Source organism: Trypanosoma theileri (genome assembly GCF_002087225.1).
Source record: "Trypanosoma theileri isolate Edinburgh chromosome Unknown TM35_Tth_14_V1, whole genome shotgun sequence".
Classification (NCBI taxonomy): Eukaryota; Euglenozoa; class Kinetoplastea; order Trypanosomatida; family Trypanosomatidae; genus Trypanosoma; species Trypanosoma theileri.
The window spans coordinates 60,353-86,782 of NW_021639856.1; the positions used below are offsets into that span (position 1 = coordinate 60,353).

The 26,430-nt window shown below is 46.9% G+C and overlaps 8 protein-coding genes across 8 annotated transcripts; all 8 read left to right on the forward strand.

Moving 5' to 3' along the window:
* Positions 1-5: 5 nt before the first annotated feature.
* On the forward strand, positions 6-5,015 carry TM35_000141310 (uncharacterized protein; the record flags this gene model as incomplete). Its single annotated transcript, XM_029025576.1, has 1 exon — positions 6-5,015. The coding sequence occupies one exon, from the start codon at positions 6-8 to the stop codon at positions 5,013-5,015; it is 5,010 nt and encodes a 1,669-aa protein (XP_028882986.1).
* A 531-nt stretch (positions 5,016-5,546) lies between these two features.
* Positions 5,547-11,000, forward strand: TM35_000141320 (uncharacterized protein; the record flags this gene model as incomplete). Its single annotated transcript, XM_029025577.1, has 1 exon — positions 5,547-11,000. The coding sequence occupies one exon, from the start codon at positions 5,547-5,549 to the stop codon at positions 10,998-11,000; it is 5,454 nt and encodes a 1,817-aa protein (XP_028882987.1).
* Positions 11,001-11,604: 604 nt separating this feature from the next.
* Positions 11,605-12,834, forward strand: TM35_000141330 (uncharacterized protein; the record flags this gene model as incomplete). The annotated part of the gene is made up of 1 exon (XM_029025578.1): positions 11,605-12,834. One exon carries the CDS (start codon positions 11,605-11,607, stop codon positions 12,832-12,834), a length of 1,230 nt encoding a protein of 409 aa, XP_028882988.1.
* A 455-nt stretch (positions 12,835-13,289) lies between these two features.
* Positions 13,290-15,818, forward strand: TM35_000141340 (uncharacterized protein; the record flags this gene model as incomplete). The annotated part of the gene is made up of 1 exon (XM_029025579.1): positions 13,290-15,818. One exon carries the CDS (start codon positions 13,290-13,292, stop codon positions 15,816-15,818), a length of 2,529 nt encoding a protein of 842 aa, XP_028882989.1.
* Positions 15,819-16,224: 406 nt separating this feature from the next.
* Positions 16,225-16,902, forward strand: TM35_000141350 (putative septum formation inhibitor, Maf-like protein; the record flags this gene model as incomplete). The annotated part of the gene is made up of 1 exon (XM_029025580.1): positions 16,225-16,902. The coding sequence occupies one exon, from the start codon at positions 16,225-16,227 to the stop codon at positions 16,900-16,902; it is 678 nt and encodes a 225-aa protein (XP_028882990.1).
* A 470-nt stretch (positions 16,903-17,372) lies between these two features.
* TM35_000141360 (uncharacterized protein) lies at positions 17,373-20,378 on the forward strand (the record flags this gene model as incomplete). Its single annotated transcript, XM_029025581.1, has 1 exon — positions 17,373-20,378. One exon carries the CDS (start codon positions 17,373-17,375, stop codon positions 20,376-20,378), a length of 3,006 nt encoding a protein of 1,001 aa, XP_028882991.1.
* A 574-nt stretch (positions 20,379-20,952) lies between these two features.
* Positions 20,953-23,541, forward strand: TM35_000141370 (putative zinc-binding phosphatase; the record flags this gene model as incomplete). The annotated part of the gene is made up of 1 exon (XM_029025582.1): positions 20,953-23,541. One exon carries the CDS (start codon positions 20,953-20,955, stop codon positions 23,539-23,541), a length of 2,589 nt encoding a protein of 862 aa, XP_028882992.1.
* A 643-nt stretch (positions 23,542-24,184) lies between these two features.
* On the forward strand, positions 24,185-24,811 carry TM35_000141380 (uncharacterized protein; the record flags this gene model as incomplete). The annotated part of the gene is made up of 1 exon (XM_029025583.1): positions 24,185-24,811. The coding sequence occupies one exon, from the start codon at positions 24,185-24,187 to the stop codon at positions 24,809-24,811; it is 627 nt and encodes a 208-aa protein (XP_028882993.1).
* Positions 24,812-26,430: the final 1,619 nt, after the last annotated feature.

The following is a 26,430-nucleotide window of genomic DNA, read 5'->3' on the forward strand; positions in this document are numbered from 1 at the left end:
TGGATATGTCACTACAGCGGCCAGCAGTAAAGGAGTCACGCCTGCGCGCGAGATTAGGGACTCGGTTCCAGCAGGTGTTAATGGCTTTTCAGGATGGTGTTCTAGAGTTCAACAAAGTACTGGATGAACAACAGGTGCATCAATTGGCAGATTTGAAGGAGTTTTTGCAGTACAGTCACAATGAAATTGCAGGAGGTCTGCTGCTGGAGGAGCAGCGTGTGGAGTCGCACAAGAGCTACCTGGAAAAGTACAGCAAAACCCTTGCTGATGCTGCGAACGATGAGGTGTTGCCACCTTTTACGGACCCTTATCATAGTGCGGAAATGCGTCCTGATGAGGGCATTGGCCGACTTAAGACTGAGCGACAACGTCTTCTTAGTCTCTCTGTTGCTGTGAAGTCCTCCTACGACGCACGTCTTGGAGCCATTTCTGAGTGTGAACGTGCGCTTGCGGAGCGGGAGCGGGAGCGGCGAGACGGTATGCGTGAATCACTTGTGAAGCTTGTAGCCTCGCTTGCACCTATTGGATATGTGAGCATCACCGGGACCCAAGTAATTGCACAGCGTGTGATCCATGCGACAAACCGTCGGTTGTGCGAAAGCCACGCGTGTGCGGCGACGCTTCTCTCGCGACTGCGCTGCCGTGAGGTGCTGCGGTATCGCACGTACACCCGGCGGTTGGCGGAGGTCTACGGGGCGTCGCTGCGGCTGATGGCGATGGGCCGGCGGTTGTGGGCGGCGACACTTCTCCGCACGGCGACCCTCCGCCGCCCGGCCGCCCGCGACCGCGTCGTGCGGGAGACGAGGGCCCTCGCAGCGGCCGGGCGGCGGGCCGGCGGGGAATTTCTCCGAGCGACGGGGGCCGCCGCCGAGAGTCTCCGCCGCCATCGCGAGCCAACAGCCGAGGAGTCGGGAGGACCCCCGCCGCCAGGGGGAACACGCGCAGACGGATGGCTCCGCGCATTCGACGGACGACTCAACGCACCCGTTTTCTCCGCAAGTCCAGTCGACGTTGCCATTGAGTGGCGCGTGAAGGCAAATGTGCTCGTGCGAAATACAGTTGCAAGGGCGGCAGCTCACATTGAAGCCGTTAAGGAAGGGGAACAGAGGTTATGTAATGAGGCGGAAAGTGTATACACTGCATTACTAGCCGTGCTTCGTTGGGTATGCACTCCAGAGGCAGAGGAGACCGTCGCGTGGACTAACGCATCCCTTCAAGGCGTAGACCCCGTCTACGCCCCATTCACCGTACCTAACGATACACTATTAGCAAACCTCACCGCAGAGGCTGATCAACAACTTCCTCCCTTGTTAGCTTCTATAAGACGTGAGAGTGAGTGGTTTACAGACGTTGTAGAGGTGGAACTCCAAACTCACCATACTGCCCTTGAAGAACTACTACTTACCGGTCCAGTCAACGTCCTCACCACATTTCAGAGGGCAACTGAAGCATTAGAAGTGACGACAACCAGTGCAATAGGTTTTATCCGCAGCCGGCTTCTTGCCATCTCTGATGCACGCAAAGATCATGAAGATACCCTTCAACGTGTGGAATCAGAACTTGCACAATGTCAGGCAAGACTACGACATGCCATCACGAAGGAAGCAGCGGAGGTGCTTTTTGTAAAGGGTCTCAAGGTACTGGAACGTATAGCGGCGGAACACACACAATTTCACCGATGCACTGTGCAAATGCTACAACAAATCATGCAAGAAGGTCCGGAGGAGGTGGAACGGCACTGTGTTGCGCTTCTCCGCCTCCTTGGACTAGAAAGCGAAGAGTCATGTGAACAGCGACTTGAACAGGAGCGGCGTGATCGTGAAGCGGCGGCAGCAGCTGCTGCTGCTGCATCAGCAAAACGTGGTCGGGCAAAAGAAGTGGTAGTGGAACTTCACTCGGAAAGTGATGAAGAAGACGCAACACCATCATATCCTACCATTACAGCAGCTGATGGAGAGGTGTTTTGTATCGTTGCTCCAATGGCGTTAGACGACCGGCAACGAGTGACCCCGATAGAGACACCACCGCCCTTGCCGTTGTCCGAAACAACGTCAGGACAAGGTATGAAAGGTCGTACTTTAACCCCAGTCAACAAGCGAAAGGCTACTCCTACTACTCCTCCTCCTCCCCAGCAACAACAAGAAGGCAGACGGAACAAAAACACGACTGCAAAACGACAGAGTAACTCAGAGTCAACACATTCAACACCAGAGCCGATCGTTGAACCATTACCAGCTTTTTTGCGTACGTATGAGACGCTTCTAAAATCTATAGTCTCTGAAGATGATGGAACGGAACTAATTTCAGTGGATGCTGTAGAAAGGTGGCGAGAGATGCTGCGATACGAGATACTTAATTGGGCAATTGATCTCTCTCGCACTTCTCGTACCTTTGTTCAGGAGGAATGTACATCGCAGAAGTCATTGATAGACAAGGAGACTAATGAAGTGCTACGCCATCATCGTCGACGACCAGCAGCACTACAGGCAGAAACGTATGAAGTACGTCTGCGAGATATTGAAAACACACGTACAACTGAGGAAAAATATACTAAACGTCTTCGGGATCGCGCGTTACAGCTGGAGGTTGTGCTCTCTTCTATTGGTGAGAATAATGACATGGATGAACATGACGCAAAGTTCTTTGAGCAACTGCAGGAACTAGAAAATAAGGCTAAAACAGCGAATTCTGTGAATTTGTTGCACGCACAAGAGCGAGAATTTGCTAATTTGGTCGCATCTTCTGTTGAAGATCATACACGACGGCAAAACAAACTTCTTGCAGAGTTGGCAAGGGAACAAGAATCATTAGAGTCAGAATGTCGCAGTTATTTGCTTGATTGTGGTATGGTTATTCCTACAAATCTTGACGAGGTGCAAGACTGTAGTAGTTTTGGTAGTGAGGGTACTGTCTCTAGAGAGGCTATGGAGACACTGATTCGTTTACACAATGTCACGAAAGCTGTTAAGGAAAGACTTGCAGTACAATACGAACAACATATGCGATGTATAGATGCAGCTAGGGTTAGTTATAGTAATGTGTATGAGCAAAACGTTGGAGAGTTGCAGATGCTGGCACGCTTGCAAGAAGTTTTGACACGCCTTAAGGTACAAGTTCATTCTCTTATTGCCCTCTCTGATGCAAGCGAAGCGAAAATTGAGAAAATATTAAAAGATTTTGAGGAAAAGATCAATACCCCAACTCCTCTACATAACTTTACAAATACCTTATGTGAGATCACTAGTCGTGACTATGGAGCTGCTGCAGCAGACTCACAGTTAGCCTCTAACATTGGTAGTACAACAATAGGAGGAAAAGAAGTCGGTGGGATCGCATCTTTGACATTAGAACATACACGTACCGCTGAAGAAGAATTAGGTGCTCGACTGGCAGAGGTGAAGTTAGATATTCAAAGACAGATCCAGTCAAGTGATGTTGCTAAAGTATTACGAATCCTTGACTCACTCCGTGAGGAACTCTACACACGCGGTCGTCACCTCAACTGTCTTCAGTACGGTGTGGAGTTCTTTAACGTACCACAGGAGAACTATATTGAACCGCGCCTGGGTACGGTACCCGATCTGACTTCTATGGAAACATCGGGAACGATTGCTGCTTCACTGCCTCAGCAAAACCGCGTCTCACGTAAAGCACGGGCACAAACTCAAATAAATAGTGCTATGGCGTCACTCTATACTATAGGGGAGTTACCAGAGGTTATTCCGGCAGAGCTTGAGGTGGGGCAGTGGCTTACTGCGGTAAAGTCGCAGATTGAAACGATTGTAGGGCAGCACTTCACTGAATGTCCATCGTCCCTCACACGTCGCTTATCTGGGATGACTGGAGGTCAGTTTGAAGATGTGATAGAGAAGACCAATAGCGTCTGTGGACAGCAAAAACAACGTGTTTTACATCATATAGAACAGGCGACTCGACGGTACCGCCAACAGGTGCAACGTGTATTTGAGGGGATACAAAAACTACCTGTATATCTAAGTAGTTCTATTTATTCAATGTCTGCTACCGCGCTTGAACGACGAGTTGAAACGGTGTTTTCTGGATTTGCCTCTTTCTATGGTGAATCTGAGATGATGCGTGGTGTCTATGATCGACTTGTAAAGGTGACACTTGGTTCAAATTACAACCGTGACAAACTTGAAGCACTTCGCAGTGCAGAAGGGACGCGACAAGAGGTGACCGAAATGGCAATTGAAAAATTTTGGGGTTATGCACTGCGTGAAATGGAAGACGAAGCCACTATGCACGCTGCCCGTGCGCTTAATGTGAATAATAATTTTTTTGCCTTCTTGCAGGGACTCGTGACACCGGATAAACTCAAACCCCCAGCGGATAATGATGTTACCGGTCAACACCGCGGACTGCGACGTCTGCTGCGGCTTAAAGAAAGAGAGGAACGTACAAGAGAGATGCAACAACAACAGTCGCAAAGGCCCCCGTCACCAAAACGGGAACGCCGTTTACAGGAGACGATGCCACGCCAAAAACACGGTGGGATGCAAGCAGATAAGAATGCGGTGGTTAGTAGGAAGTCAGACTCTACCATTGATATCAACAGTGGGCCACTTCCATTACCGTCGACACGCGAAGTGGAGTACGTCCGTGTTCCACTCCGCGCCTTCCGCCCATTGGAGGAATTTAACGCGACTCATCCCAACGCTACTGTGGAAGCGCTTAATCAAGATGTCGCCCCTACATTTACACGTGTGTCACTAACCCCACATTCGCAGTCGGTAACTGGAGGAGGAGGAGGAGGACGACGTCAGAAGAGTGAATGCGTCAGTTCACCACCAAAGGAAGATGTTGTGTCAATTGTGGCTCCAGCATCGCTCTTGCATAAGGAGACCGCCGCCCTTACACAACAGTCAGTTGAACTTTTTAACAAAACCTCCGCTGATGCTGCCATCAGGACAAACGATAGTTTTCAACAGTGGTCAACCAGAGAGGTGACATGGAGGGAGATATGGAACGCTGCTATTGACCGTCTTAAGACGTAGTTGGTCTCTTGTTTTCTGTGTGTTTTTTCTTCTTTTTTGTTGTTGTTGTTGGTGTTGGTGTTGGTGTTGTTCCTATTGTTTTTCTCACGTCTTTTTATGCGTGATTGATGTACACAATAACATGTCTGTGTGAGTGTTTGTGATAAGGCTCAAATTTTCTTTTTTTTTTTTTCCCTTCCCCTCGTCTTCTTCGTTGGGGTGATGTGCTAACGCTCACACTGCAATGTCAAAACACTTTTTTTTTCCTTTTTTTTATTTGATTAATGCATCAGCTTCTCTCTGTCTGTCTGTCTGTCTGTCTGTCTGTGTTTGTGTTTGCACTTTTCATATTGCATTCTTTTTCTTTTGAATTTTTTTTGGGGTGGTGTTTCTGCATTCCTTCTTATTTTGTATTCTTATATTTTTCAGTAGTTTTATATTTTATTGTTTGTTTGTTTTCTCTCTTATTAAAATATTTTGCTGCTCCTCTAGAGAGGAGGTGTTAGCGCTAGTGGTGGCATTTCTTGGGACTGTTTGATTCTCATTGTGGGGATGAGCACTACCACCAGCACAACCTCAACCCCATTATCACTCCTCTTGCAAAAGTTGAGGGATGTGACCTCACAATTGACAACAAAACCACTATACGCCCCGCATCAGGCAGAGTACGCAGAGGCGGTGCAACTCATTGAGTCCTATGTTTTGGCAATGAGTGATAGTTCGTGGCGAGCTGCCCTCTCAGACGGTGTTGTTTCTGATATTATTGGATTTGCTATAGGAAGTGTGTCGCGTGATGAACTCTCATTTGTAGCTGTACAGGCATGGTTAGATACGATGGATGCACTGCTGGTGCGGACGAAGCCGGCTGCCAACCCCACTCACCTTGTGCTTCAGTTGTGGGATACTGCAACACGGATGGCGAGGGATCGTAGCAGCGAGAGTGGTACACTTACAGCTGTATTGCAGCTTCTTCGTGTAATGTTGCAGCGGCGACCAATGAGTATTGACTGTATCCCACGGCAACATCTCCCACATCCTCTGAAAACAGTGGGAATTACACCTCGGTTAGCAGCTCTTGAGCTACTCCCATTACTTATTCTACATACAAAACACCCAACACAGAATTATCATCATCATCAACAGCAACATACAGAACGGTGTACTAATCACAACGTTCAGAAAATTATCCTTACATCTCCATGGTTTGAATATTTACGTAAATCCTTAACATGTCCCATCCCTGCTATACGAGGGAAAGCAGTAGAAACTATTTGCGTTCTGTTACATGAAGGTCTTTCACCTGATGCGACACAAATAACTAATCTTTTGGATCTTATTATGCGACTTGTAGAAGGGGGTGAAATGTCTCCGAAAGTACAAAATGATTTGGGGACCGCAGTGGGACGTCTGATGGCTCTTTCCCAGCGTGGAGCAGGGTGGAGTCACTTTGCTGCTACTAATGCTTCTGATTCAGCACGTATTACTGCTCGTATATTTCAATATGCTACAATGACACGATCTACACAACGAATTCTTTCCATTGCAATCGGTGAACTTTTATTTATACTAGCTACATCCCCGACATCGGTGGATGAAGCTATCAATTGCGTTTTTGGGTTACTAGTACCTCTTCGGAACGATGAGAGAACGTACATGCCTCCCATAGTTTCACGTGCTGTGCAACGTTGGGCATCACTTGTAGGTTCTGATATGGTACGTGTTGCCATTGTACGTAGTCTTACACGTTTTCTTGATACTTCTTCGGGAAAGACAGCCACACATACCGCGTTGCTGTGTTTAGAGGGTGTGTTACTCACTACCGTTGCGACGAGTGACTTTGATGTGTTGCTTTGGGCGCAGTTACTCTTGGTACCGCAGAGGCACCCAACTCTTGCACAGGCGGCTAGTGAAGCTGCGGCGAGCTTGGCTCAACGAAGTGAGATGTGCGGAAGGACGTTATTGCGGGATTTGTATACTGCCTGTGGTGAGATTGAACCGGAGAAGGTGTTGATGCCGTCCTTTACATTACGGGCGAAGGTGTTGTTGGCAATGCCGTCATGGTTCCTGCGGCGCCCTGTCGTACTGGAAACACTACTCGCTGTTGTGGCGTCTCTCAGCATTGACACACCGCCGCCACGTGTGGAAGGGGCATTTCTGCGTCGTGTCACATACTTTAACCGTCTAGCACTGTTGTTGCTCATCCACCAACGTGAACGACTGGCACCTGCAGTTATCGCCAATATAAAGACCTCTGTACGTGTATTTCTTAGTCTTCTTGTTAGCAACCCATCGGAGGCTCCTCTTTATGGACGTGCCGCAAGCTCTGCATGTGGTATTCTTGTTGAACTCGGTACAGGTGATTTGGAGCTAAAACTTGTAGTTGCACTACTAGAAGCTGTGGAAGCAACTGGGGGAGAAGTGGGAATGCAACTGCGGGCGGCAGCATATGCGCTTCTTGGTGGGGCATTATGGTCAGCGTGTTCGGATGATGTTGGTAAGCGTGGAGTTCTGGTACAGGCACTTGCAGATGTGACAGAGGCTATTCGCAGCGGTGTGCCATGCGTGGCATCAGGTGTTGAAGGGGAGAAGGATGATATGTTGCTACTCCCATTACTCTTTCCCCCACAAGTCTCATGTGCTGTATTGGCAGAATATCTTGATGATCGCCAACGTATGTTACCAGCAGTATCAGAAAAATCACAAGCACATGTTGCTTACTGTGCCGTACAATCAATTATTGGAGGTTGTGCAAACGGTGAACAAATGTGTTTACAACGTGTATTTGATAACCTTACTGAGTGGCGTAATATGATAGATGGTGATGTTGCAGTAACAGCATGGAATGTCTTGCGTTGCCTTGATGGTATCTTTGCTAACTGCAAGATCGAGAATCTGAGAAAATTAACTGTATCATCACCTGAAGAATGGTTTGTATTCGTAACTGATCATTGGTTATCCTCTGATGTTTGGGTTGTGCGACTTGCAGCTGCACAACTATTGGCGCGATTGGCAGTAATAACAGATAGACGTGATGATTTTACATCTAATGCTGTTAAGGGATTTGATGTGAATGCTGAAACCTATCGTCTCAGTGGTACCATCCTTGCGCTTGGTGAGATGCACGGTGACTATGTTACCCCCACAGCATCGATGGCCATTTCATTTGTAGCTCGTGTGTTGAAACAGCAACGTGGGTTACGTGGTGATACAACTATTGTGACAACAGCTCTCTTGGCACTAATACGTATGGTACCAAAGCATGAAAATTTAATAAAATCTACTGTCTCCACTACATTGTTGCCACAACTACTAGTACCAGCATCAATAAAACCCCTTGAACCAATCGTTTCATCTCTTTTGCTTACGCTATCTTCAATGCTCTCCCTTCATATACCCCCTCAACAGGATAATGGTATAAGAGTTTGTGTAAGGGAGTTTGTATACAGTGCCGCTTCCTGTCAGTCACTCTCAGCCGGAGGTATCAGTTCAATCTTGAGAGAGGTACAGCGAAACGTGAAAGATCTCAAGCAGGTAGTAAAAACGTACACTGATGTTACGAATACATTTGTTTTGGATGTAGCCGTTGTGAAACGACGTGTATGGGGAATTATGGAGAGTGCAGGAGGACACCTTAGCGATGAAGTATCGCGAGAAATAGCCAATGTATTGGATGCTTGCTATTCTGTTAATAGTTCTGATGTAAATAATGTATCTCTCTTACAAGTAGTATCTATGATTGATACAGCTTCTTCTGATGAGACACGCGGTGCGTGGATGAATTTGGCTCGTACCATTGTTTTACACGCATGTTGTGATGGTTATCGTCATTTAGGTACATGTATTCAACAAATGGAACTCGTTGTGCGAGGAAAGCCACCGCAGCAGTCTGAAGAGAGAGAAGAAAATATGAAGATGGATTCCTCATCAAATGGCACCCATGAGGCTGAAGAGAAGCGGTTGTCGTCTGGAGCTCATAAAAAACGCGGTTTAAATACAGCAGGTGTAGGAATAGGTGTAGGTGCAGCAAAAGGTGAGACAGCAATGGAAGTAACAAGTGAGGTGGCATCCAAGGTGGCTGTGGTAACGCTCATGACAGAAATACTTGAAAAACAACTAGAACTACAACAGCAGTATGATGAGGGAATTTGTTTCGATCTCCCTGCGATGATGGATGCTGATAAACGTGCATCTCTGATTCGTGTACTCCTCACGGCCGCCTCACTAGCAGAGGTGATGCCAAGTATGATTGCACCTGCCGTTTCTGCACTGCACGCCATTCTGCGATTATATGGTGGTCGTCCGGTGAATGGTACATTAAGTGTATCACCGCTGCTCCCGTGGCGTGTATTGCTTGTTAACGCACTGCAGAGTGTCATTTCACGCGCAGTTTTCTGCTGTGATGCGGCATGCGGACTGGCAGAAACATTTCTTGTGTGTGGTGTCGCAGATGACGCTGCAGTGCGACGCATCACCACAGCACTAACATTGTTGTTAACAGCACTTGATGTATGTGAGGCCGACGCCGATGCCGTTGCGGCCCGTACATCTGTTAGTGTGAGTACTACCGTGCGCCACGGCGGGGGAAGTCGTGTTCTCATTGCCCTTGCGGCCTGCAGTGGAAAGTGTGCGGCGGCAGCAGAGACGATAGCGTCAGCGAGCGGACAGGCCGCTGCGGCGTTGATGTGCAATCAACTGACGACATCCATTGCACTTGCCCACGGGTATGAGCCGGCACACGATATGGCATCGGCGCCACTGGATGATTGTGCACATGCCACACCAGCAGCGGCGCTTGCGGTGTTGAGTTGCATGTGTGCTGTCGCAAATGCACTTGGGCCAACAGTGCGGCACGCCGCCGGGTGTCTTGTGTGTTTGTTATTATGCATGCGGTGTGTGCCGCTGCGGCCCATGTTGGGCATCGTGCCACTGCTCTCCACGAAACACCAAGAGATTATTTGGGAGGTCTCCTTTAAGCTTCTTCAATCACAACCATCACGGAAGATGGGGATGGGGGAACAGGCAGAATTGGGCGATGAGGCACTAAGCGATGGCGATGCGGCAGACGTGCTGGAGATGGCAGCAGCCACAATGTGTGAGAAGAGTGCAGAAGAGGTGGAGTCACTTCTTGCTACAATGACAGCACACCATCGCGGATGTGTGGGCTCACTTGGTGCTCTTCGTCTTGCGTTGCAGGCATCATGTCGTGTGGAGTGTATTGAACGCCTACTGCGTCATATCAACGTGAATGCTATTCTAACATGTCAGGAGAAAATTGTTGAAGCTATGGCACAGTATGTACAGAAGTTATCAACTGTGGAGCAAAAACATCTAGCGCTTTCGAGTCGGTCTGGTTTAGTACTAATGCTATTACTCCCTCCCACAAATAATGGTAACCCAGTGGAGCTTCTCACAGGCACATCCCTCTCAGAGACTGTGATGATGCGCCTTGCAGAAGCCCTTAAGGAAGCAGAAGAACCTTTGTTGTTGCTGCAACGTGTATTCCCACGCCTGCAGGAGTCCGTGCGAGTCTGTGGGATGCTTCTCGCGTTATGTCTCTCCGTGCGGTCGCCAGTGTTGCAGCAGCGGTGGTCTCCCTGTGTGGAACACGTGTTGCTAAGTATTATACATAGTGAGACAATGCAGCGGGAAAACCACAGTCCGGAGGTGCTGAAGCGCATAACTCTGTTCGTCCGCGGGGTGTTACTACTGTTATCCACAACAACCGCCGAGACCGTTCGTTCACGCCATCCGAGTGCATGTGCTGCGTTGACAAAGCAGTTACTGCAGGAAAATGCAAACGAGTTAAGGGAAGTCATTCAATCTCTCCCTGGAGGAGAGGCGGCAGCGCTGCGTAAGCTTATGCAGCTACAGGGGGTTGGTAACTCGGCGGGCACACAGCGGATGCCACAGGAGTATCGCTCTAATAATGAAGTTCAGCCACAAGGACGTGCCACGGTAATACCACAGCGTCTCACCATTAATGTGGCATCATATACAAAGGTGTAATTTTTCTCTTCTCCATGCATGCTTGCAATATAAACCTAACACCCCACCCACATGGGGGAAATGTACTTACTTTTGCGTACATATGGACAGAAGGCACTGATTCTGAGAGTGAAAAAAAAAATAAAAGAAAAGAAAACACATATTTATCAATATATATATATATATATATATATATATATGCAGTCCTGTAAAGGGAGAAGGGAGGGAAAGGGAGGTAAGTCAGGAAGAGGCATTCTGACAGTTTTGCTTCGTCTATCTATCTGTTTTTTTTTTTTTGTCTCTCTATTAGTCGCTTTTATTTACTTAGTATTCCGTTTTGGTTTTGTGTTTTATCTTTTTTTTTTCTTCGTCTTTTTCCTCTTTATTCATCTTGGTCGAATTTATTAATACACGCTTCTGTCATGACTCTCTCTCTCTCTCTCCCTTTTTTTATTTTTGTTTTTCTCTATGCGGCAAACAAAGATTTGGCTAAGACGGTAAGAGGGGAGTGCCAGCAACGGCAGTAAGCTCCCCTTGTGGTGTGAGGCTTCACACACTGTTTCTTCCTTCCTCAGCAGGAAACACAGAAGCAACATAACGACCAGCAGAAGAGAGTTGAGTGAGGATGTACTCCATTAATGTGGGCTTGGAGAACGCTGATGACACCCCTCTACAGGAAGTGACTCAACTCTACGGTGACGTTGACGGTCTTCTAACTGCACTACATCAATGTATGGCGCGGTGGAATAGTACTGTCGCACCACCGGATGAATTGCTGCCCTTGTTACATTGTGTGCGCAAGTACACCGCTCTAAGTGGTTTATCACGAAATGAAAGATCTGTTCAAGACATGATATCTCTCTCTTTGAACTCCATAATTAGACGGGCACTGAAATTTGAGGTGCTATCTGCTAACAGTGATAATGGTGACGATGAAAAAGATGGGAGTGAAGAGGAAGAAGAAGAGGAGGAGGCAACTAGCGCATCTATAATGCATCAGATCATAGCAGTGGCATCAGCGGCGATATCTAACTGCTGCGGTGGGACTACGCGACGTGATGCGGATATGCTCTTGTGGGTGAAGATGCATGATAAGATGCTGCGTGTTGTGTTCGGCTTTGCCGATTACGCAGATGGTGAGACAGGGGCAAGACTATGGGCTGGTGCCGTAGCACTTTCACTCTACATACTTGAGCACTGGAATGAAATGCTGCTATTACCGATACCCAAGACTCTTCCCAATAAGGAGGTGGATGCTTCCTTACGTGTTATTGAGGTTGGATGTGGTCCTGCACTTGTGTCACTTGTATTTGCCACTTGTCTTTTGAACTGCCAGCAGTTGTTGCAATGTACACGTCTGGACGTTACGGACATTTCGCCTGCTGTCGTGACAGAAGTACGGCGCTCTTTTGCAACCCGCAATGGGCCTGAGTTGGCTGCACTATTAACAGAAAATCCACAAGTAAGTCGACGAGATGCGACAAAAGCAACAGAAGCAATTGTACGGACATTTTGTTTAGACTTTGCGGATATTCCTGCGGAACTTTGTCAACAATATGATGTGGTGCTTGGTAGTGATATTGTTTACGATCATGACATCGCCGCACATGTGGCACCTGCGCTCGTGCAGCTTCTGCGCCCTGGCGGTGTGGCCTTTGTTTGCTGTGAGCGACACCGGGATGGTATGGTATCTTTTGTCGACACCATTCGAACATGCATGGGAAACTCTCTGGAGGTTCTAGCGAACTATGCGGATATTCAGACAGAGCTGCAACAGTTGCACATGATACCTGGGCTTACAACAACCGCGTGCTCTCTCGTGGTACTGCGTCGAATATCTTGTACAATTGCATAAAGTGTATATGGTCCTGTAGAAACGAGGCGGTAAAAAAGAAATCAAAAGAAAGAAGGAAATAAACAAACAAACAACAAACACACACACACACACACACACACACACATAAGAGGAGAAGTCCTCACATGTGTATTCACAGACATATTCATATAAATGTAGTATACATGTCATTTAATATGTCTGTGTCTGTGTGAGTGGGTGAATGTGTGGAGTTTTTTTTCTTTCCTGCGAGTGTGGTTTCCTTGACTCTTTTTTTCCCCTCTTCTTCTTTGATATCTATCTATTTTTCTATTCATCTCTCTCTTTCTCTCCATGTAGTGCTGACTGAACACACACACACACACATAAACATAGAAAAAAAAAAAAGTAGGACATAGATACAGACAGAGAACAAGAGTGAGTAAAAAAAAAAAAATTACGGATTCTCATTCCTCTACATTATTCACACTACTGTTATGTTCCCGTTGGCCACACACGAAAGCCCTGTGCGGTGGAACACGATGTTGCACGACCTGCTGCACAGTCTCGGTCTCGCCCCAACACCCGCCGTAGAGGCGTCTCTGAACACACTTACCTCGTACGCGGAGTCGCCGCTTGGTCTCTACAGTGATGCCAGCAGTGGAGTGCGGGATGCCAAGGCATACACCGCACTGCTCCTCGCACTGCATAATGCCACAGCGTCGTGGCCGGCTGCGTTGCGTGACGCCCTCACGCCATCCGTTGTGCATGTTGGAAAGAATGTTGTGCCCGTGTGTGGGCCGGCGATGGAGATCTTTGTTGTCTTGTACAACGCGGCTGTCAGTAACTGTAATGCCGGGTGTGAGGCAATGGCTCGGGCACGTGTGGAACAGGCATGCAGCCCACCACGCAGAATCAGCGGCAGCAGTTCCCCAACAACAACACCCAGTGCAAGCAGTAAAGCCGCATACAAGAGTTTTACCGCAGCCGCAGAACTCGCATTATGTGCGGAACAGGCGCTGGCAGGGGAGTCTGATAAACTTCTTTCTGCTTCAGACCGACATTTGGTGCGGCAGAATTTTGACTTTCGTGCCCTGCACGAGTACGCCCAGTTATGTGCTGCCCTTGCCAAGTATGTCTACTCCACAACATCTGGTGCGGTGTCAAAGAAACATGACACCCTCGGGAAGTTAGCACACGAAGTTTCCGTTTTGAGAGTTCCCACGTCACTTTCGTCAGACTCTATGCAAATGTTGCCGACACTGCTGCTTGCAGCGTATCACCGCCACCGTGCAGAGCACTACAACCGTGCTGCAAAGGTTCCTGATATGTCCCTTGTGCTAGGCCACATTGCATACGCCTGGCGACTCGTAGATGAGGTGCAACAACATTGTATAGAGAAAATGAAATCATCATCATCATCAAAAAATAAACAGCAACGTAATGGTTGGCAGTTACTTGGACGATTAAGTGCTACTCTCATAGGAGGAGGAGGAGGAGGAGCAGAAACTGGGGGGAAATGGGGTAGGAACAATAATGATGAGGATGATCAGCCTGAACCGTTCGCGAAACTCACTGAATTTTTGCAGGAGTCCGATCTTATAAAGATTTTTCCTCTTGTTGAAGTTCTTATTTCTGATATTGCTAAATTACACGAAAAGTATCAGCATGAAAATTCAGTTATCTATTTTACACGCCCTGCATCAGAGGAAGATGTGATTGCCGATACTCCTGAAGCGGCTGAGGCGCTTAGCGGCTACACTACCCCTTCTGAAATTGTGTCTTTGGCAGTAAAGATTAATGCTGATTTGAACACGTTTGGTGAGCTACCCACAGCGGAGATGCTGCGTGAAGTGCAACAGGAACAAGGAAAAACCCGTGAAATGAGGGAGGAAGCACAACGTCGACTAGATCAGGTTCAACAGCTTGTGAAGAAAATAAAGAGTGTACTTCGAATGCCCCCAGAAGTTAAGCTAAAGTTGCAGAAGCTTGAAAAACAGCTACACCACAAAGGAGACTTCACTTTTGATGCACTCGCCGTTTACATGGATGAAACGCACGACAAGGTTAAGCAAGTGATGGAGAACCATGAAGATGTTAGTTCTGACCTCTACCGCGCCAAATGTGAATACATCGGTGAGTATGTTGCTCCTTTTAAGATAACCGCGGAGTTGCAGGAGCGGGAACGTCTTTGGCGTACAAAGGCAGATGCGGCGCGTGATGGAGCAGCAAAGTTCTTATTGCATCGTCGTGATTTGGCACTGTGTGATGCGCTTCTATTACCACTCCCAGTGGAGTTGCGGGAAAGTTTACCGCAAGCAGAGTCTGCAGCTGCGCAAGCGAAGGAGGTACTTGCATCCAACACCAGTACTAGATCAGAGATTACTTCTATTCTTTCGCTTTTGAAAAAGGTACAGGATGCATGTACGGCAGCGATGGATGAGACACCTCCTCATTGGGAGCACGTTGAGCAGGCGTTGCAAGACTTGGAGACGGTGATAGTTGATGCTCGTGAACTTACAAGGGATGTGGAAAGCGAAACGAAGCGAATGGAGCGGGAGAAGAGCCGTATTGTTGTGACACCACTACGCCGTCTGCACGATGTGCAATTCGAGACAAATGGACAAACGGGGAATGTTCGTGGTCGCCGCGGGACATCCGCAAAAGCAACATCAACAGCAACTGTATCACAGAAAACAACAGAGAAAGTGACAAGGAGAGGCCGTAAAAGAAGTCCTTCTTTGGGGGAAGTGAAGAAATTACTGAAACTGGAGGAGAGTGAGAAGGATGAAAGTGAGGAGGAGAATAAAGGCATCACAGTACCTCGGAAAACAAGAGGCGCATCTCGGGCTAAAAAAACTGCTACGATACCCGAAATTACTAGCACAAAAGAACTTCCAGTGGCATATGTGGCGCCTATTCTGCGTCGTCGCATTATGGAACGGCTAGAGAGTTCAGATAGCAGTGAAAGTAGCCGTGAGAATAGTGTCGAGAAAGGCAGACGTCAAAGAAAACCTTGTCGATAAGGAATACAAAGGAGAGACTCTTATTCCTTATGTAGAATTGAGTACATCACTGTTGAGATGCTTGCGGGGAACATGTTTTCTGCTTAATTGGATATGTGGTGACATTGCTGAATTTTACCCATAATTTGCATTAGAGAGAAATTTCTGGGATTGGTTTTGCAAATCGATAAGTATTAATTTGAAGATGAGAAAAAATGATAGACAAAAGGGATATTTACATGGCTACTTAAATACTGCCATTTTATAATATTCTTCTTGTAATTTCTTCTTTTTTTTTCTTTTATTATCAACTTTGGTGAATAAATAGGAAGGAGGGAGGAAGTAGAAAGAAGAAGGAGTAACTCCACTTCCAAATACAAGAATAGAGAAAGTAACCGTTGTGGGTGTGGGGTGGAGAGCGGCTCTAATGGTATTACAATACCTCACTCTCTTTGAGAAAAAACGAATTCTACTGGCCTCTGGTTCACCACGGCGGCTGGAAATACTAGGGCGATTGGGGCTGCCCAACGTGGAAGTATGTGTGTCAAGCTTCGCAGAGGACCTGCCAAAGGCCGACTTCACTTGCGGAGGTGACTACGCATTGCGCACAGCACGGCAAAAAGCAGAGTGTGTCGTACATCAGCTACAACAGAATGAAAGGAGCTCCGGTGCGACACCGTCATTTGATATTCTCATTGCAGCTGATACCGTTGTTACTCTACCAGCGATGGGAGGAGGTGTCAATATAATCGAAAAGCCTCTCTGCAGCGAGGAGGCGGCGCAGATGTTGCGTAGTTTTTCCGGCACAAAACATTATGTGTGGAGTGGTGTTGTTTTGGCTGTTCGAGATGGTGAAACACTGCGCTGGCGGGAGTTTACGGCTCGCACTGTAGTGGAGTTTGCACCTCTTGCAGAGGCGGAAATCGCCGCATACGTTTCTGATAGCAGTAACTGGATTGGAAAGGCAGGTGGTTATGGTATTCAGGACCGAGCGGCGTGTCTTGTTACTTCTATTGAGGGTGACTACTACAATGTGATGGGATTGCCGCTGCAAGCGTTGTGTAAAGAAATTGATCAACTTATTCAAGAAGGTATTCTGAAGTAAGAGGGAAAAGGAGGGAATAACGAAACCAGGGGAGTGAGAGAGAGAGAGAGAGAGAGAATGAAGCTCTTGAGAATTATTATTCTGAAGGAGAAGGTAGGTGACGGAATGAGCTGGATCAATTTCAACATTTTGAATATGTGTTTCTCTGTAAAGTGATTCTATTTGTACTGATATTGTTTTTTTTTTTTTTTTTGTTTGTTTCTTTCTTTCTTCGTTGAAATTCTTCTACACACCTCTATTATTTTGTTTCCCTTTTTTTTTTTTGTTTCTACGCTTTTTTCACCCCACCTTTACTGGGTGTCACAGGGTTTTGGGGAGGAGGTGGCAACAGTATAGGTTGCCACTGGGAAAGTGCCAGAATAGGCACACGCGTACGTTGGAAGTATTATACCATATAATATATATATATATATACATACCTAGAGAAAGAGAAAGAAATAAAGGGGGAAAAAAAAGAAAAAGAGAGAGAGATGGGTAACACATGTGCGCCACAAAAGGGATTGCGCTTCAAGAATTTTGTACTCGCTGTATACCCAGATGACCCGCACGATGGGCCTGTGCGAGATGCCTTGGGGAAACTGCAGAGTTACGTCGTGAGCAACCCAGAGCGTGTCCCACGTGTGTGTCGAAAAATATCCAAGCTTCTGGTTATTTACCTTAAGCAAAAGAAGGTGCAGAGAGTAATGGTTAGTGTAGAGATGCTGCGCGAGCTTATCGCCCGTGCTGATGATGTGAGTGGGTTTGTGCCACACTCTATAGAGATTTGTGCCACATTGTTGTCGCACACTGCGACAGATGAGTACCGTATCGGGGCGGCGAGTGTGATGACTGTTTTATGCTACAAACTTGCAAACTGTGCCGGTGGGGAGCAATCTTGTCGACTCATCAGTGACAGCAAAGATCGCTTGCTTCCTCCATTAGAGAAGATGTCTATGCAGAAAATTAACAAGAATGATCCCGTCGCTGCTGTAGGTGCTTTACAATGTCGTTATGCTGCCATAGTCGCCGTAGGAAATATCGCCTTTTGTCTAAAAAGTGCCTTGACAAACTATGTCAATCATCTTTTAACACCTTTTCTCCTTAATCTTTTTGAGGCTTTACGCGGGTGGAGTGAGACTTCGCTAAAGTTGCAGGAGGTTGAGGACGTATTGCTACTTCTGCGTCAGATGAAGAGCGGTCCATTCGAAACTGTAACGATGCCTACCGCTATGAAAGAGCGTAGCATGGCGTTCATCAGCGTCTCTTCATGGGGAATTGGCGCACTGGTTGGTTGTCTCTCTGTTGCTGGTGTGCAGCAGTTTTTGAAACTTACTGAGGAATTTATTACAGCTCGTAATGGATGGACATCACCGGCACCTGCGTCTGTTATGTTTCACTCCATTGCCCACGCGATGGAAGGGCGGCCGCAGCAACTAGGATTTGTTGTATGTCAACATCTCTGCAGTCTCAGTGTTAACCATAGTGATGAGGTGGCGGTGCTCACCGGCATCATTCGTGCTCTCACAGTCTGTGTTGATGAAGTGTGTATGACCGGTACTCGCCCGCATGTTGTGTTTGATGTGGTTTGTAGTCTTCACAGTGCGGAGTTGGAGAGACCGCGCCTGCTGTTGCTGCTGGCACTTATGCGGGCCACTTACAAGTGGCGAAATGCACCGCAATTACATCTTCTTCTTGTAGGTCTTCTCGCACGTGTGCGGGAGGCGTCGGCGAAAACGGCGGTGCGGGCATTGCGGGCATTTCTCGCCGTCGCCGCGTATGTGCGTACGGTTCCCACTACAGACCGTGGTGATATGCAAGTTGTCAGCACCATCACGCCGTTCCTCGCTGCTCATGACAAGACGCAGGTTTATGCAGCACGGGTGTTGGTTGAGCTCATAGTCGGCAATCCACCGCGTGTCGCAATCTGCAGCCATAATAATAATAATAATAATAATAATAATAATAATAATAATAATAATAATAATAATCATAGTAATAGTAATAATAAGGCTCATGACAACTATAGTGATGTTGAGGAAGATGATGACGATGTAAATGTGTCAGATGAGGTACCATGGCAACTTGTCACAGACGAACAGGATATTGTCGCTGCGAAGAGTTGGGTATTGTCACTTGTTGGCAGCAAAGAGCCAGTGACACCACTATGTGTTATTGAAGTTGGACGACTGGTAACGGCCATACTGCAGTCTCAAGGTACCACCGCACTCTCGTTTGCTCTCACTGTTGTGGCACAACTGCAGAATTTCGTCTCGGACGGGGAACATAGTACTGAACTGCACGTGGCATGGGCGCACCTCTCGTTAGTAGTACTTGCAAACTGTGGCGGTATATGTAAACTTCCGCGTCTCACGCAGTATGCACTAAAACTGCTAGAACGACGTTACCAAAGCAATGAACTTTCAAAACAGTTCAGTCCACGTCTTAACGAGGGAGATGTTAAGACGCTACGACTCTCTAGTGACACTGAGGAGACGGGATTTTTGCTACTGGATGTAGAACAGAAGATTTTGCCACCGGTGAAGTATCTAATCATTTTCGAGGATGTGGCACAAATGATAGCCAAAGATGCAGGTGTAGATGTTATTGATGCATTTAGTGCTCGAACCCCCGCAGAGCTGAAAAATGCCGTTATGACCAAATGTTTTGGTGGTAATACAATAGAAGCAGATGTTATCTGTACACCGCCACTAACACCACGCTCGCGAGCACGGGTAGATCGTACATTCTCACTCATCACTGGGGTACCCATAAAAGCTTTTGTTGATTCAGTTGCGATCACAGTGGTGGATAGCAGTGGTGATGCCGAAGCCGGAGCAACGGCATCCATTGCAGATGCAAGAGGGAGAGGGACACTCTTTACTGAAACAACAAAGACCCGTATCGCAGATTTGCTTCTGCGGCATGGGGTAGGGGCAACAACACAATTGGTACAGCCTTCTGATCACATTACCCCACTTCCACTAATATTGACAAATAAAGAAACATCTTCTGCTGTATCCGCTGCTGGTGTTGCTGCTGCTTCTAGTGAAGGCGATTTCGGTGGTACTGATCCAGGTTCAGTGATATCTGCTCAGCGACAGGTTGCATTGGAGTCTCGTGCGTCGCGGAAGTCTTGTACCAGTTCAGCCTCTAGATCGTCGCCATCTAATCTACCATTGCAACGTCACGGGATCAGTGGTAGCGGTAATGGATTCCCTGCAGGTGGAGTGAAGAGTTTGGTGACGACAGATGCTATCAAAGTGCGCGTTTGTACTGACTCTCTTGAAAAGAACAGCAACAATCGTGATGATGATGAGGAGGAGGGGGAAGAGGAAGAGGAGGAGGAGAGTCAACCAGACGAAGGTAATGGTGATAATGTTGACAACGACAATAACGATGATGGCAATTATGATCCGCGCAACAACATTATTGTTGCTGGTGACCCTGATTCTTGGGGAGTCGCTCTGCCTGCAAGTAAGTATATAGACATACTTTGAGGAAAGGCGAAGACAAAGTTGTCTGTCCCTTTTTTTGTTTTTCTGTATTGAGTATATATATATATATATATATATATATTTGTCATTCACTCATTTATTGTTGTTCTTGTTGATTTTTTTTTGTTAATGTATCGTGTTACGCGCAGTAGTAGAGAAGGGAAACAAAAAAAAAAAATTAAACGAAATCTTTTCGTTGATCCCATCGTATGTGAGGGTGTTATTGCTGTTTCTTGACTTGAGTTTCTCTCCCTTTTTTTTTCTGATGTTTTTCTGTTTCCTCCCTCATTTGTATTCCTTTTTCCTCAGTTTTTTTCTTTTTTGTTGTTGTTCATTTTGTTCCTTTTATATCATTTTTTCTTGTGTATGTTGCATTCTCCCCCTTTCCTCTTTTTTTTTTTTATTATTATTTGGCGTCAACCGGTTGCTTTCCCAGTAGTCACTGCGTTACCCTCCTCAGTAGTGGAAGGGAATTAAAGATACATAAATTGCACGCTAACACAGAAAGAAAAAAAAAAAAGTGATAAGGAAAGATAATAAAGAAAACGACAAACACGTACACAAACGGTTCATAACCATGTGGAGAGATACTCCAATTGGATCTATTGATGGTGAAATAGAGTATGTTCACATACGTGACTCCGCCAATGATGGCGAGGCCGCCGCACTTCCACAACACGCAGATGAAGAAGGTCTTCCAGTGCGCTGCGCACTTAGTATTACGAACTACCGCGTTGTAATACAACCAGTCACTAACAAAGGCAGCAGTGGCCTTAATTTCTTCCTTCCACTTTTATCCATTGGGACCTGGAGTGTTCCGCGTGGGTCAATGACCCCAGTGTACCGGGCGGTGTTTCAGCGTGGGCGTGGTCAGCAGCTCTCAGAAGTTGATACAACTCCGTACCCTAGTGATGCACCGCCGTCACTCACGGAAAATAACGTTCAAACATCTATTCACACTCTAAAGATATGTACAAAATACCTATGGGAGGTGGAGGTGGTATTGCAAGGAGAGCGGGTAGCAAGGACAGTATCGGATCTACGCCCTCTTTTTTCTGTGACGCATATAAAATCAATGCCAGCATTTGCGATTTATAGAGAACGATACAGCAAACGATGCGAGGTTAAGGATAGTGAGAATAATTATAAAGAACAAAAGCAAGATCAACATAACAGTAATGAGTGGGAAGGTAAGTATGATTATAGTGGGGTAAACATGATTACTGGGACGGAACCTTTGGAAGCTGTTGAATTTGGATGGAATTTGTATGATCCGGACCGTGAACTGGAGCGGCAGTTGTGTCTCTCTCCTGGTAGTGATGTACCGAGTATTGAAGATATGTCACGCGTTGGTCCACGACGAGATCTTCGACCGTGGTTTCGACTCACATGTGCAAACCAGCCATTGAACAGTTACGGTAAATCCCCAACATACCCCTTCCGCGTAGTGGCCCCGAATGCGGCGAGTGACAATCTAATTGAGGACGCCATGTCAGCTCGCTCACGGGCACGTTTCCCTGCGATTTCGTTTGTGCATCTCGCAACTGGCGCTGTGCTTGCCCGCACTTCTCAGCCCCTTTTGAAATCACCGAAGTTGCGGCAAGATAGTGAATTATGTCACATGTTCACGAACAACGGCTACCACGCACACAACGCAGAGCCTAGACGGGAACCATTGGCGGTTGGTCCCTCTGAAATAGGCAGTGGTGGAGGTAACGGTAACAGCAGGAATAAGATGGTTCCACCGCCCTCCCTTTTTGAGACCAATTCAGAAGAAGGAGAACTGCGGATGACTGGTGTAACACAGCAGAATGTGGTTCCGATGCCGCGGCGACAACGGACACTTGTTGTAGCAGATTGTCGCCCACAGGCAGCGGCTTGGGCGAATCAAAAATTAGGAGGAGGTTTTGAAAGCGGTCCATCGTATAGTTTCTGTGAAGTAAAATTTCATGGTATTGAAAATATTCACGGTGTCATGCAATCCTTTTCAAAACTAAAGTCTCTTATTCAACAATTTAATGGAAAACAACCCAGAGATGACTTTCTCTCTCAACTAAATGATACAAAATGGTTACGTCATGTTCAACGCATTCTAATGTGCTCTTCTGAAATTGCTGGAGGTCTTGACCGTGGGGAATCATATCTTGTACATTGTACAGACGGCTGGGATCGAACTCCGCAGTGTGTTGCTACTGCGATGTTACTTTTAGATCCTTTTTATCGAACTATTGTGGGTTTTTGTGTCCTTGTGGAGAAGGAATTTTGCTCCTTTGGACATAAGTTTGCAGAACGTTGTGGACATCAAGTGTATGGCGATACAAGCTACGTCTCTGATAATGGCGTCTCCGCATCCGATACGGATGTCCATTCATCATCATCATCATCATCATCAGGAAAATTGCAGCCTTCACCTATTTTTTTGCTCTGGATGGATGTGGTATTTCAAGTGGTACGCCAGTTTCCAAGGTATTTTGAATTCACCCCAAAATTATTGGAGTACCTTGCTGAGACGGTATACGCTTGTCTGTATGGCACTTTTCTTTGCAATGGGGAGAGAGAGCGGATGTTTGAGGGTGTGCGCCTTAACACTGCGTCTGTATGGACGGATATCTGCTGTGCCGCACGGCGAGAACGAGCTGGTGAATCTCCACTATATTTTGTGAACGACTCATATGATTCTGTCACAGCATGGGAATATATTTCAAAAGAAAAAGGATGTGGTATTCAGAGAATTTCTCCAAGTTGTAGTAGCAAACGTATCGTTTTCTGGGAATCATTCTACTTGCGATATGATAAGGACCGCTACTCCCTAGACCTTGGAGAGGAATCTGAACAAGTAGCAAAGCGGGTGGTTTTTCATGATGCGTGGGAATATTATTTTGATAAATTTTTGAAGGATTCCTGTGTTTTGCGCAGAAAAGACGTTGTAGAGATGCGAAATTTACTGAAGAATATCAATGTACCACGTGCTCCGCTACCAGTGAGTTCACCCCAAACAAAAAATGATTCAAAAGTGTGCAATCATTGTCACAAGAGAATTGGCATATTTTCGCGGGAACTATGTTCTCGTTGTCGATCTGCGATGTGCGAAAACTGCACGGTGGACCTTGACAAGGGAGTAAAGATGTGTCGAAATTGCTACAAAGATCATGAATGGTATAGTTAGAAGAAGAAGAAAATAAATACGAAGTTTTATTATGAGAATAAAAAATATACAGCCTTAGACAGTAGCATTATTTATTTTCTTCCTCTTGTTTCCCTCCTGTATATATCCACGCGTGTGTGATTTATCTGTTTTTTTTTTTTTTTTTCTTTTTGAATCGTATTGTCAAATGGAAATATAGAGAAGCAGGTGTTTCTCATGATGAGTTTGTGTTTGCATGTCTGTGTCTCTGCGTGTGTGGTGGTGTAATTATTCTTTTCTTGACCAGACAATTGTTAGGTCTTTGGTAATTATTATTATTATTATTATTATTATTATTATTATTATTATTATTATTATTATTATTATTATTATTATTATTTTTCCGGGTGTTTGTGGTGGGAACTTCTTTCCCTTTTCTCGTTGTTTATCATCTTTTCTTTCCATCACGCGTCTGCTAAAAAAGGTAGACTCGGAAAATAGTTTAGTGCACTAAATTAAAGGGATAAGTGTGGGCGGTATCCAAGGGATTCAGTAGAAAAAAAAAAAAAGGAAAAGACGCGAGGGAACGCGAGTGAAGTTAAAAGGGTCGCAGACTGTCGAAAAGAAAGCGGCACGAATAACAATATTATTATTACTGACAATAATGACAACATTAAGAAGAAGCATGGAGAGCAATAGCAGTGAAAGAGAGGCAGCTTATGCCACACATATTGCCGAGGGCGCAGGGCAGATGACCGAGATACCACCGCAGTTCATCATCTCGAAGCCGCGCAAGGCTACACACGATGCGCTTTCGCACGAGCCGCATTCGCAAGTCCAGGGTGAAATGCGCAATGAACGGTATGAAAAGTATGCCGCGCGGAACGCCGCTGGAGCCCGCAACTGCCATTTCCGCGTCCCAGTGAATCGGCCACTACCGCTACGCATTTGGGACGCCGAGGCCAAAGGTCACAACAAGAAGAAATCTAACGTTGAGAGTGTGCTCGCGCCACTCTTTAGCGGCGCCGCTTCAACCGGCAACGACGAGTCTGTCAGACCGGGATTTCTTATACCTGCAGATCAAAACCGGCGACGCGAGATTGAGGAACGCAGGCGGCGGGACGAGTATGTGCGCAGCGACCAAGAGGCCAAGCGGAAGATGAATGAACCAAAACGTATGCCAAACCTCCAAAAAAAAGTTCCGAGGGGATTCGTCCCAAGTTGCGCTACAATAGAGAAAAAACCGGCGGCAACACCGAACGATGAGAATATAAAGGGCACGCGAAGCACGGCCACCAAAACAAAGCGGTAGAGAAATTCCCGGGTGAAGCTGGAGATAGCAAAAAAAATCAAAAAAAAAAAAAAAAAAAAACACACACACACAGGCGGATATCAACATATATTTATTCATATATGTATATGCGAACGTTGCTTTGAAAATGGCGCGGGGCGGGGGTGCCAAAAGGACAAGGGGGAGGGACAACGGCGCACGGGATACAAAACCAGGGTTTTTTTTTTTTTTTTGTAGTTTTTCTTTTTCGGCGCTTTTGTTATAAATGGAAAAAAAAAGGTGCGGAAAGAAACGGGGTTCCCGCGAGGGAGGGGGGACGCGGTTATTGCTTTCACTGGGCTTCTTTTCTGATAACATTTCCTTCTATTCCTTTTTTTTTTTTTTTTTTGTTTTTGTTTTAAAGCCGTAAGAAACCCGGACAAAAAGCGGCAGGAGGGGCGCCACGTCCTTTCCAGGAACGGGGCCCGGGCGCGCCATGCCAGCGGAAGGGGGCAGCGCCGCGAGGAACTTCGGACGCGAAGAATCTCGCGGGAGCCCCGGAAGAAGCGGAAACGCCCCTCGCAGCACTTCCGACGGGGCTGGGCCCCGGGGGGAAGTCTAGGTGGGCGTGGAACTTCTGGCAGACTCCGCATTGGACTTTTTCTCTGTCCTCACGCCCCGGCGGTGGCGGCGTATCTCGCTGGCGTTTCTTATTTCGGGGAAAGGTTGCTTGTGTTGTTGCTGGCAAAATTGGGGTTCCGGGAGGATGCTTGAACTTTTTGCGGCATGCGAGGGCTCCAATGTGGCCGAAATCGCGTGAACACTATTCGCGGCGCGGTGGAGCAGGCTGCGGGATGAGCTGAGGGCGAGGTGCGTCCTTTGTGGGGTTCTCAGGGTGTTTTGCTCCAATATGGGATTTGAGGGCTGTTTTTGAGCGCGCGATCATATCACATTTGTCACAGGGAAATGCTGATTCCTCTGGAATCGGTTCCTCGGCTCGCGGGCGTTTTCTCTCTGGGACAGGGCATGTGACATTGTGCATGTATCTAAGGTGGCGCGCTAATCCGTTTTGGAGCGGAAATGTTCGTTTACACATACTGCGCGCAAACGGATGGAGTTTTGCTTTGGGCGAATTTGGACGGGGCAACGTTGTGTCCGGAGGTGGGGGTTGTGGGGGTGGCGGGGGTTCTGGCGGGATTTCCGGCGGAGGTGGCTCATGGGGGAATTTGACCTTCCAGAGCGCATCGGCTCTCTTTAACCCATGTGTTTGTTGACCGTGTGTTGTGCTGCGGCGTTCCTGCATGAGCATTGTGCCCCGCATTCAGTGCAGGTGGCGGGGTCTGTTGCTTTGTTTAGTGCATAGCGCGGTCGTTTTTGGCTAGGTGGAATGACGGGTGTCGACGTACTGACTTGTTGGGGATTACACCATCGACAACCAGAGGGAATATGGGTTTTTATCTTTCGCAGCAACCAGCCATAGCGATGCGAAGCACCTGTGCGAAAACGTGCTAAGGCTGTTTCTTCTTCTCTAGTAAGTTCCGGATTATCTTTGGTGGGGTCCCGGGATCCCGTGATTTTTGATCTATGGGAGGGAGGAGGAATATCCTCACCTTTAAGTATTCGTTTAGCGTAGGCTATTATATCTGTGATCCAAGTATCAG